At 35.9% G+C, this 12,868-nt stretch overlaps 1 protein-coding gene across 1 annotated transcript; it reads right to left on the reverse strand.

The window, feature by feature from the left end:
- Positions 1–2,917: 2,917 nt before the first annotated feature.
- Positions 2,918–12,254, reverse strand: snx4 (sorting nexin 4). The gene is made up of 14 exons (XM_008403903.3): positions 12,088–12,254; positions 11,356–11,480; positions 9,679–9,820; positions 9,411–9,560; positions 8,938–8,985; positions 8,733–8,788; positions 8,297–8,369; positions 7,895–7,956; positions 7,551–7,616; positions 7,307–7,396; positions 6,170–6,269; positions 5,811–5,956; positions 4,503–4,617; positions 2,918–4,341 (listed from the first exon to the last, which is right to left on the reverse strand). Exons 1-14 carry the CDS (start codon positions 12,232–12,234, stop codon positions 4,294–4,296), a joined length of 1,368 nt encoding a protein of 455 aa, XP_008402125.1. The 5' UTR covers positions 12,235–12,254; the 3' UTR covers positions 2,918–4,293.
- Positions 12,255–12,868: the final 614 nt, after the last annotated feature.

The raw sequence follows: 12,868 nt of genomic DNA on the forward strand, positions 1-12,868 counted from the left end.
CTCTCTCAGTAAAGCTACTTGCAGTGGAGTAGCCAGACAATTTACTCAAATAAGAGTAGTGGCACTTATTTAGGTAAGTAAAAGTAAATAGAACAGTGCAGTAAAACTACTCCTAAAAGACAAGAATACAAAAAAACCTCCAAAACGTTACAGTTGGATTGAGATATTTTTGTAATCAACCTACAAACATATTTAACCCTCCTATTATGTTTGTGTCTGAGGTACAGCAATAAAGTTCGTGGGTCAATTTGACCCGGGGAGAGTTTTGGTTCCTGCAATAGTGTCAGGAACCAAAAAATTCCTCCAAAACATTTCTTTATCTGATTATTAACTCTAATACTAACCATCTCAATCAAAATTTGTGCAATTATGTTTTTTTATTTCTCAGAAATTAAGGATTAATGACGACAACTTACTCAATTACATAAAAATGGGATTTACATTTTTTATGTCCACTGAAAAAAACCTAGACACAAAAAAACAATAATTTCCTTGAAAGTGATCTTTGGTAAATTTTTTTATATTACATTTAATTTTTTTTTTCAAAGGGTGATCTTTATAATTGAACTTGAGACACACATACTGTTCCGGGTCAAATTGACCCGCCAATTAAAGTCAAGATAAATGAGTCATGCAGAGAGTATTTATGTTCCCCTCCACTTCTACTGAGTGTCCACTCAGTGTGGGTGGAGTTTACCCACGGGAACAGAATAGGTTCCCGTCAAAAGTTGTATGAACACCTGCTTTCTCGCAGTTCATCGTGAAGTAAAGAGAGCAGGGAGAAAGTGGGTTTGTGTGTGTCTGCGTGTGTGTGCATGTGTGTGTGTGTGTGTGTGGTGTGTTGTGTTGTGTTTGTGTGTGTGTGGTGAAATAAGGTTCATAGCTGTAAGGAAACAAACAGAATTGGACATTTTTAATCTTTTTTTGCACTTTAACTTGACTGCCGGGTCAAATTGACCCGAACAGTATAGATGTAACAAATGTGTAAAATTAATAAATTTTCAATTTATATGTAGAGTTCACCTATTAAGACAAATAGAAAAAGTTTCATGCAATAAAAATACTTGCAACTATTTTAAAAATATTTTTAAACTTTGAAACGGGTCAATTTGACCCGCAACATAATAGGAGGGTTAAAAGCATGACTCTTACTACATACAAGTTTAGAATACAGCCATTGAATGTGGATTTGTGTTCTTGGTTTTGCTGCTGTAATAAAGAATATATCACAAAAAAGTGTAAGCTTTTCAATTTCACTGCTCATACATTTGCACTTCTATTGTAATATAACTGAAAAGTGAATTTAAGTGCATTTAAAAAAATGAAACACACACAGTGACAAATGCAAGTGTTTATTACTGTTAATTAAATTTGTCCAAATATCTTCAGAATCTTGGAATACCACATACAATCAAATTTTAAAAAGATTTGTAATAGATAATGTTAGAAGTCCTGAAGAATCTTGAAGAAGACTGCTGACAAGGCATAAAAGGTCAGTGCTTGTGACACGCTGTCTTCAGTATTTTCAACCTAAACATATTAACTGAACATGAATCATCTTCCCCACCCAGAGTGAGGAAAAAAATGTAGTAGAAAAAGGTTTACAAGCGATGTTCACTCAAGAGCTTGGCAGAGATTCACAAGGCGTGCATTCGGCTTCAAGAGCCTCCAAACATAGATATTCAGGACACAGACTACTACAACCAGGGATGTCAGTAGGATCTTACCCTGGCTGTGGAGAAAATGAGAGGATGGATTCTCATGGACCTAAGTTCTTTTTTAACAATCAAACTCTTAAACTTTCTTGGAGGCAACAAAACTAATTGCTGGAGGGTAAAGCTTCCGCAGACAATGATGATCTGGGAAGCAGCATCACCTTCTGTTAGTCCACTGTGTTTAAAAGTCAGTGTAATGTGTAATTGGATCCATTTGTACTTCTTTCCGATGACGAGCTAAATGGAGATGGAGATTTTGTTTCCCATCAGAACTTTGATAACTTTTAATCCTCAATGTTTTCCGCTCGTCAGGCTGTTCCTTAAAATTCCTTAAAACAATAGGTATAATAGTATGGCATATTTTAAGAGCTTGGTAATGATATGCAGATAATAATTTCCATCACATTCAAATCTAAATACTAAAATTGCAATGGCCTTCATTATTATTTTGATTCAACTATTTGGGTATTTCTTGTGACCCAAAGAGCCTGTATATTTTTAGAAAAAAACAAGAAAAAAAAACATGTTTCTAGGAATAGCCAAAAATATAAATGAATGCAAGACTTCTGGTGTATTTCAACATAATGCCTCTATTTTCACAGGCAGAACATCAAACATTTTACTCCACCTATTTTGGGGGGATTCTTTCTGGCCTAATTTTGAAACGGAAGGTGGCGCCATTTAGCTGTTTTCTACTGCAAAGTTTCTCTCCATGGCGTTACAGAACCAATTGCAAACATTTAGCACATTTTTTCTAAGGTTTTAACTAGTCATAAAACATAATTGTTCAGTACATAAATTGAAAACAATGGCTTGTTACAATTTAGTACAATTGTTTTGGTAAACAAGATTTTTATTTTTGGAATAGAGGATATCAAACTCAAACTTTCTGGGAGGCAACAAAACCAATTGCTTTTGGTTAGATAGAAAATAAGGATACAAAGAAAACTCTGTATCAATGCACCATCAGATATTCTGAATGTAAACAGGAACACACCCTGGTGATTTCCCTATTACCAGCAGGTGTGGAGGCAAAACGTTTGTGGTTAGCCAAATGACATTCAAAAGACTGACCTTTATATGTTGTCCGGCTAAAGTCAGATTTTTAACACAATAGGTCAAATAATAGATATTAAGATATGTAAAACTAGTAGATTCATGTTACAAATGCTGAATATTTGGGAAAAATGAAACAAAATGAGTCAAAATGATGTTTTTAATTAGTTTTAGTACAATAATTACATTTGACTCATTTACTATAAAACGAACATAATGCCTTAGCTTCAGAACATATTGGTAAACGGTACATCCTGAAAAAAAACAAAGATTTGCAGCAATTCTCAGCACAACATTCAGATGTCAGATCCATTTGGCACCAAATTTCACCTCTAAACTGTTGTGATGAAATAGTTACTTATGCATTTAACTGGTTAATAAAATATAAAACAGTGAAAATGAAGTTAATGAGTTACCATTTCTTTTGGTCACATCAGAGGAAAACAAATGGTGAGGCACATTGACGGTTGCTATAAAAGGTTGACGGGTTTTTCTGGGCCATTCCTTTTAAAACACCACTTGATTTGTTAAGGCAATAAAGCTCAACAGTACAGAAAAGGCAGAGTTTTGAACTCACATACGTGCTGCTTTTCGCACAGGCTAACAAGGTATGCAAGGTAGTACACACTCAGCATTGACTTTTAGGTTGTACCTTTGGCTGAACATACTCTTTGCTCCTTTCTTTTAGAAAAACAAAGTCAATCAGTCATATTATCCACCAGCCAGCTGTACCTTAAAAGCACTTGGTCATCACAATATTGGTCAACTTTCAACTAGCAGTACCAGATATACCAAGTCTAGTATGGCATTAAAAACCAGACTTAAAGGAATTTGGGGATGTAGTGGTTTTCTGAGTCTGTAGTGTGAGGCAGAAAGTGCTTCAAAATATATACGTGTCTTTGGCGAGTCACCAAACTCCTGAATATTACAAAAACTGCTGTTGAAATTTAAAGCAAAAAATGTCAAATGAGCAAAAAAAAAAAGAAAGAAAATGACTTGAAGCTGTTTAACAGTGATGCAAGTATTCACCTCAAATTCATGCACTTAGTTTCATTAAATATTGAAGAGTTCTCCACAGAAGGCAACACTAATTTGAGTTACATACAACAGGAACCTTCTCATGATTAGACTTGAAGAAATCTGCTGTGAAATCCATTTATTTAGAAAGAAACAAAATAACAAAAAGCACACTGATTTTAGAGTTTTGAACAGTTTGTACCAAATTTTCTTCTTGGTTAGGCTGAAGATGGGAGAATAAAGTCTTGATTGCCTGCTGACGTACAGTTAAGACACAGGCATTCATAAAATATGATTCAATTCAATACTTGTATTTAACTCCATGGGCTGTTTTCAAGTAAATAAGTGAACGAGACAGGAGGAGTTGGGAGAAAAAAATATCAGTAACATTGAAAGCAAAAAGGAGGCAGTGTTTGCGGTCTCAGCCTGTCTCCGTGAGATGAAATGATGACCGGCCGAAGGGTGATTTCTTTTTTTTGGGTGGTTGATTGGCCATTGAGAAGGCTCACATTTTATTGAAGCACTCTTTGGCGTTGGACCACACTTGTATTCCCTGAAAAAGCAAAAAGGTGTCAGAAAATGAGAATGTTTGAATTATGAGGAACGCTATATGGAAAAAAAGAAAAAAAAAAAAAAACTGAAATGAGAATGCCAAATAATCAAAAGTACTAAATACATAAAGAGAATTTATTGGAAAAAATACGAGAAGTGAACCTTTTTACACATGCTGATCTGCATGATGGCGTAGCTGATCAACGCTTCACGCAAGTCTTTTTCCTTCTGCTCCTTGAACCGCTCAATGTCGTTCCATGCTTTCTCCACAAACTCTCTGATGACACAAACACATCCTATTATCAGTTTGTCTGTCAGGAAGAAACACAACCGAGGATAAGTGAGAGGAAGAGGAAACTAACAATGGATGAATTTGTATGCTCTTCAGTTATTCATGTGCCACTTCCTCTTTTTTTGTATTCACGCAGGTGGCTTTTGTATAGGAAACCACTGACTAGACAGGCAGCTGTGCAACATCATAGAAATGCATTATCGACTACAGGGCTGAAAGAAAGACTCAGCAGGGTTTGTTTGGCAGGGACAAGCGTCTAAGCAGACACAGCGTGGCAGGTAACCGTGTCAACTGTCGGAAAGAAAAGACAGGAATTGTGGACTCAGTCCTGCTCTAAGAAGAAACTCACATAATGACTCACAAGAGCTTAAAAAGTAGCAAAGTCTTTGTTTTTGTCTGCACGCCATCAAGAATTTCTCCATTAAACATTGGCCATTAAACATTGACTGAAAGATATGCACAATGAAAACCTTTGAATGCATAAAACACAAATCTAGATGTCCGCACAACAACTGAATAACTTGCAATGTCATGATGACCATTTTCTCAGCTGTATACAGAAATGTGCATTGTCTTTCTGTTCTGGATTCAGAGTTAACATGAACCCTAAAAAGTGAGCTGCCTTTGCAGAAAAAGAAGTGAATTAATTCAATTCCAAGAGCATGTTTTCATTCCTGTCAATAAAATTAATCAGAAGTGCTATCGCCCCCCCAAAACTGACAATGAATGGAGAGACGGTGTTTTCCAGCTCGCCATGAGAATGAACGGAAATACCTGCAGTCCGAGTTATGCAATCTCCCAATTAGTACATGCACTACTGTGATGGCATAATAAGCCCCAGGGTTTTTGGCAGGGTCTTGAATTTCTTTAGGTAGGAATATCATGTGTTACTTTATCTTTCACTTTATAGTAAGACAGGTTCTATTTAATCAGATGGTTGTTTTTAATTCTGCAAGTCAGGCAATCAAGACAGGAATGAAAATGAACCCAAGAATGATTGCTTGATGATATGAATCATTTAAATTAGACTAAAAAAGTACAAACAAATTTAATCCGAAAAGGGACAAATACTCCTAAAGCCTTGGCGTTACTCAATTATTCACCAGCCTTAACTTAAAAGGTTGTTTCATATTATGAACTGCAACTTTAGAAAGTTTAAGCATGAAGGAAGGCCTTACTGGGACTCTGCGTTCTTCTCCTTCAGAGCTTCCTCTCCCTCTTGGATACTCTGTTCCAGGGCTGCCACCTTGCTCTCCCTCTGCTCCTGAGTTTCTTGGCCAAATAATTTACTGGTCATTCCCTTCAGAGAAAAGATTCGCACCGTCTGCGTGCACACACAAGAAAAGAAAGAACCGTGTAAAGTGAAAGCAGAGTCAACACATCGCTAGTTGCACAACTATTCCAAACTTTAGTTACAAAAAAAAAAAAAATGAATTAAATACATCACTGGTTAAAAAATCTTATTGGTGTGTTTTGAATTGGACACATGTTTTTATTTGGTACAAATGAGTGAGAAAGAAGTTGTTGTTGTTGTTACCCCAGTCTCCAGCTCTTCCTTCTGCTGCTTCTTGTAGGAGAGGTCCTGTGCTGCCATCTCCAGCTCGTACTGGATCAACTCATGTTTCCTACAGACTGACCTAAAGCATACAATTTATTTTTAAATGCAAAAAGTAAATAAACTTGAAATTCATTTTTGTTCCAGTCAATAGAATTCCTTAAATTACCTAATGTAAAGATAAGGATTAGAATAAAGGACATATATTTTTTATGCAGCTCCATTAACAGACAGACGTTCTGACAGGATGGCAGCGTTGCAGATGTTCCAAACAGGAACACAGTCAAAGGCTCTTCGAGGACATGCATTATTGCTTACAATTTGTTGTGGCTTGGCAACTGTGCAACAGCAGCACCAGCTGCTCAACTGTACCATAAGCTGCTACCCATATGTTTTTAATTCATCCTTAAAAACAAAATAAAGGCAAACAGAAATCTGCTGATAAACGGGACACACTGTGAGAGTTAGGTAAACCAAACAGCCGACTGGTAGATGAGGAAAAACCGTCGAGCCAACTGAAAGGCAGAACGCCCACCGGTTCAGAGTGTTTGCATTATGTCAAGCCTTACAAGCGGTAACTGGAGTTTGATTTTCTATGTCTTACATAATCAACACGGCCTTGATACATGTCCAAAAATAACTGTAGCACTCTTGAGTAATCATTAATTTTTAAGGATACTTTGAGTTAAAAGAGGCCTTGTAGAATATCTGTTACACAGATAAACAGAGTTGTGGACTGTTTGTATATTTCATTACACATATTTTAAAATATGAAGTAAGCATTTCAAAAAGCAGAATGTTTGCCGTTTTTTTTTTTTTTTTACCGTTATAAAAATTACAACTCTTAACTATGTGTGACAAATGCCAACTACTATTTGTTCTTCTGATTTTCCCTGTACTATGATTAATATTTTGCACATTAAAGTAGTTCTAGATGGAAAACACAAACATTTCAGGAAAAAAAAATCCAAACCAGTTATTAAAAAACAACAGCAAAAAACAACAAAAAAAACAGTGGTACTGATTTGTAAAGTTGTTTGAGTCTGAAGCAAAATGGAGGATCACATTTTAATATTTTATGGCTGCTGATAGGAGTGTCAATCTTTTACAGTAATTTACCTGACAGCTTCCGTGTAGAAGAGGTATTCCTTCAGCTGGTCTGCATAGTGCTCTTCTTCTTCAAGAATGTCATCTATTGATGCAGCATACCTAGACACAAACACAGAGGCATTTGTGTAGAGATAAGCTAGAACAAGATATGTTGTATCAGTGTGTGTGCACACAGTGCTAATCTGTAACTTAGATAAAATAATCAAGTTTTACCAGAAAGGTAAAAGTTAGAAAGTCTCAGGCTCCTACTCACGTATCCATGTGGTGGCCAGCACTCTGCAATCCGTCTCCCATTTCTTTTTCTATAGCACTCCACTCACTGAAAAACAAAAGTTTTGAGCACTAATTTACCCCAACAGTACTCGTAATTTTGTTGAAGCAATATGAATTTTAAATAATTATTTTTTCTCTATATTCTCCTATTGAAAATATAGAGGTGGATTAGTAACCACCTTTAAAATGATTAAAATAGCACCTAAAGCATAACATTTCTGACAAATGTAATTTTTAATAAGAATGTAAAATATTTACAACATCAAAACATTTTAATGTAATTGTTCAATTTAGAAAAAAATGCCATAGATAATAGTTTCTTACCTGAAAACTCTGCCATAGTTGGCATGAACTTTATAAACCCCATAGAGTCTGTCTGCAACTCGCTGGAATAACAAACAGCAACATGATTTCTTTTTTGTTTGTTTGTTTTATTTACCTTAGGCATACTATTAATTTCAGGATTTAAAGTTACATTCCAATTAAAGTCAGAATATTCACTAAAAATGTCACATGGTGCCTAATTGCATGTGAGTATTGCTCCAAAAGGAAGAAGGCTAATAGCAAATTACATACAGAAATTAAAAGACTGAATGTCAGTTTACGTTAAAAATTATTCAGAAACATCATATTACAAACATAGATCTATAAAAACAAAATATAAGCTAAGCATGTATATTTGATTATCTATGTGTATTTGATTATCTACAGCGTTTCCAAACTTACCGCTCTTATCCTGAGTAACTGAGAGATGACGGTGCTCAAATCCTCACTGTACTGTTTCAGAGCTGTGAACCGCCTAAAAACATGACAAGTCATCATTTGTTTTGCAGCTTCTGCTAAACTTTAGTTTAATGATGCAAATATCAAGTACATGTGTGAAGAATCCCTCTTTATCTTGCAACCGATTTTGCTGCAGTCCTCATGGATTTTGTTTAAAATAAAAGTGTAAGCTTCAGCTCCAGAAACCTCACTGTGATTTGCTGGAGTTCAAATTCTTTTAATAAGAAAGAACAATTTCTGACCGGTGTCTCTTTCTTTCCTTTTCTTGAATTTCTTTAGACAGAAGGATGATGTGTTGCTTTGTGATTTGGTTTAGCCTATTTTATGTTGTAAGATAGTTTCTATTTCAGTTAATTAAAAAAACATTTTGTCCACCTACTTGTCAGGATTCTTGACTCTGAACATGGCACTTAATGACTTTAATCTGGAGTCCGCCTTTTGGAAAAGAAGAAATATTTTTTTCTGTTTATACATGACAAACAGAAAATCTACAGATTTGATGAGATTTAATATCATAAGACACAACTGGTTTTACAACTACCAACACTAAGCAAATACATTCAATCACAGTAACTTGATCCAACCTTGTCTTGGAAACCTGTCTCCAGGACTGCTTCCCTCCATCCCTTCTCCTAAGGACATTCAGAGAACACAAGGCAGACAGAGATAAGAGTTGGAGGTCGACACTATCACTTCAAAAATAAAAGTTGAAAGTGACTGAGAAAAACAAAAGGGTTAAAACTGTGACCTTTTAGTCAGAGTATACTTACTGCTGTACCTGTGCATCATTTATCCTTTCAAACTAATACAACATAAAATTAGCAGAAGAGTTGCAATGAAAGCTGCTAAATGGAAACCTTATACCGAGTCTGAAATAGCTCAATGGCAAATGATCTTCAGCTAAAATTCTGTTTTTTCACAATTGACCTGAGTCGCAAAGCAACATTTGCATCACTTTTCTACCTCAGGTTTTAGATCTGCTAAAAAAATGTTCCAAGACGTTAAGCAACAGTGGACTAAAAAAGGGTCATAATGAGTTGGATATTTGGTTACAAACCTCTGTGAGAAAGAGGAAGAAAATGTTATCGTTTGACAGGACAGGATGTGATGCAAGACGCAACAGGAAGTTTTCCAGACCAACCCTCCGTCGCTCTACAAAATCTGGGTCGAGGTTATCTGCTGAAAGCTTGTGCCACACAAACTCTGCCTGCAAGAGACACGGTCAAATCAACACATCAAAATCAGTAAAGGTTAAAACACAAATCCAACAATTTCCATACTATGAAACTGGTTTAATTAGTAGTACATAGTTCAGTCTCACTCACTCTTTTCTCTGGCAGTGGAGGGACGATGATATAGGGATATGCGACCAGGAGATATGTTCTGAGAAGCTCAAACTCACTGTAGCGTCGCCACAAAGTGTCAGGTGCAGCTGGTGTACCTTCTTCTGAGACGGATTCAGCCGGCCTTCAGGCAGGAAAACAAATGGGATTAAACAGTAGAAAAGGAAAACAAAAGATATTTCACCCTAATGTTTTAAGTGCATGTATAACATGTATGAAAAAGCATACATGCTTTACTGATGCTGTAGTTATAAAAAATAACTACAGTATTTGTAAGCACTGTAAAAAATACATTGTCAAAAACCATCTGATGTTGATGCATCTAATTTGCATATTTCAGTTCTGTGTGGAAGGGTAATTTTAGTGATTAAACAAACAAACATAGCACTTCTAATGCTTTTCTAGTAACTGAACCAATCCAAGACAAGAGTCCACTATACAACAGTTCTTCCCACTTTTATTAGACTTTAAATGTTTATAAGTTGCTCATTCTGTTGGCGATCTTTCTCAAAGATCAATAAACTTTCAATTCTAATGATCATTTAACACTGGAACTGGAACACATTTTAAATATTCAAAATAAACAAACAAAACAGAACAGAAACAGCAAATAAAATGAACTATGAAGTCTCTGTAAACGTTGAGACCAAAGACTTTTGTCGTCCAGTTTTTAGTGGCAAGAAAGAGAGAAGAGAGAAAAGCGATAAGACATGAATTTTCTGGTTCATCATCTACAACACTGCAGGCCTCATTTGTCAGCAGCAGTGTTCATTGCTGCACAAGTAGGCAGAGGCTGGCCAAGAAGTGGCATTGATGAGATACTCAAAACCACTTATAAGGTTGGCCTGTCTCAGTTCTGCCAAATGCATCTTAATCTTCAGGACTAAACAATTATGGGAGAAAAGTGGAACTTGGAATGCGTGAATCCTGTTTTATTCTGCATTTGGCAGAACTGAGACAGAACTGATGGAATTAACTCGATAAATGATCTCTACCAGAAAGCCCTGAGGGAAAATGTCCATGAGGTTTTTGACCGTCAGCTCATGGTCATTTGGCTTATGCACAAGTACAATGACCAAAATTACATCAACAAGTTCACGCCTGACTAGATTGTAGAAATTAATGTTTTGAAGTCTTGTCATCAAAGTCTAAACTTAAATCCGATTGGCGTGATCTTAACTAGGCCATCCATGCTGAAAAACAATCCTGCAAAGACAAGTGGGCCAACATTTCTTCACATAAATATAAGACTTTTTGCCAGTTATCAAAAATGCTTGATGGCTGTTGTGGCTGACAATCTGGGCTAATATGGACAGTATTCTCCCTTAATTAATGAATAAGTTTCTCACTTCCAAACTGCATTTTCTATTTAATCAAGTTACTTTTGTCCAGTATTCAAATTTGATGGATGATTTTCATGCAAGTGTGATAAAAAGGTAAAAGCAGAAGAAATCTGTTAAGTGGGTTAATGGTTTTCTACTGCATTGCAAAAGCTTGTTACTGTGAGTGTATTATGCCAATAAATGTGGTAAGAGCCAATCCGTTGTGTTTACCCACACCCCCGTTTTGAACCCGTTGGACTGAAATGCTTCTGGTACATTGGTTAACTGAAGAAAGCTTGAGCAGATATGATCAGCTATCCATCAGTTCATAACCTACCGTGTTTCTATGAGGTAGACAGTGTAAGTTTCTTGCATGTTAACCGTGTTCTTTCCTGTCCTCTTATCTGCCTCGGCCACGCTTATCTCCATTTTCTTCAGCAGAGCTGTGCCTCTCTCCACCATCTAAAACCGGAAATATGAACCAGAAACATGAGCAAGAGCAGCAGAGGCACGGCAATGCAAGTCCAGGTGAGCAAAAAGCTCTGACTTTGTAAAGTCTTTTGAGCAAAACACAGTACAAATATATACAACAGTCAAATGAGTATGGGGAAAAAAATAGACCTTGTCATTTAGCTTATGATATGCAAAAACAAAAAACAAAAAAAAAACCAACAACAACAACAACAAAAAAACCGCGGAGCACGAGTCACCTGGATGAATATAAATCTCATTCAAAGTAAACAAAACTTCCTGTTTCGGCTGCTAACTAGCAAGCTAACACCGAGAGCAAAGTTTAAAAAGTTATTGAACCCTCTGAGCACACGCACTTAAAGCGTATTTTTCTAACATTAACAAGCAGATTCAAAGGTTGAAATTATCGCTGAATCAAACCTTCCATAAAATCGCAAATTCTTCTTTGAAACCCAATGGAAAAGTATCAGCTGCTAAGCATAATTCGGCTAGTTTAGGCCATACGGGGAGTGTTTTCTCTCGGGATAACTTGAAGTCGCTTGAAAAAAAGAAGAAGAAAAAACTTCGCTAATTTAAAAAGAATAAAATAAAATACAACCGTGTTTATTAAGTTGTTTTCCGACTCCTTTGAAGTGATGTCGGTGTTGCAAATCACTGCTACCTCGTCGCTACTTCCAGAGTCTGCCATGATCATCTGACTCCTGCTATTATTGCTGCTGCTGTCAGCTGAGCTGGCAACGCGCATGCGCACTACAGAAAAAACAGCCCTGGAGGTTTAAAATTGGACTTAAAATAATGAATAAAAATATAAGAAATACAGAGCGTACGAATAAAGAAGCCACTCATAATTTGGAATTAAATAAAAAAGAAAAAAGGTTCAGTCATCATGCATTCATTTACTCGAGCAATGTAAAGCACGTCTTTTTTTACACAAATGAAAAAATAATAAGAAGAATTTGAAACACCACACAGTCCGTATCAGGACAATAATAGCACAACAAAATAAGAGTAAGAGTTTCTTTTCCATTTTTCAGTTGACAAAGTTTTTATTAGAATTTTTTTGAGTGAATGTAACACCACAACAGAGAATAATATTATTGACAATAACAAAATAATTCTACACTCCTACGTTACTGATTTTATCATAAGTTTATATAACTTTATTAATGTTTTATTGTTCTGCATGTTTACTGTTTTCACCCTGAAGCCTTTTCTTTGGCAAGACTGACATCTACTGGTGTTACATTAATGTAGTGATTTGTTTTTCCCCTTGGTTCAGTTATGCACTGTTTGGATTCTCATTTTGACCACAAAAACATACCAACTTTTGAAAATTTATAACATGACTAAATAAATAAATAAATAAATAAATAGAGAGA

The sequence above is a fragment of the Poecilia reticulata genome, chromosome 2 (assembly GCF_904066995.2).
Source record: "Poecilia reticulata chromosome 2, P_reticulata-male-v2, whole genome shotgun sequence".
In the NCBI taxonomy this organism is placed as follows: domain Eukaryota; kingdom Metazoa; phylum Chordata; class Actinopteri; order Cyprinodontiformes; family Poeciliidae; genus Poecilia; species Poecilia reticulata.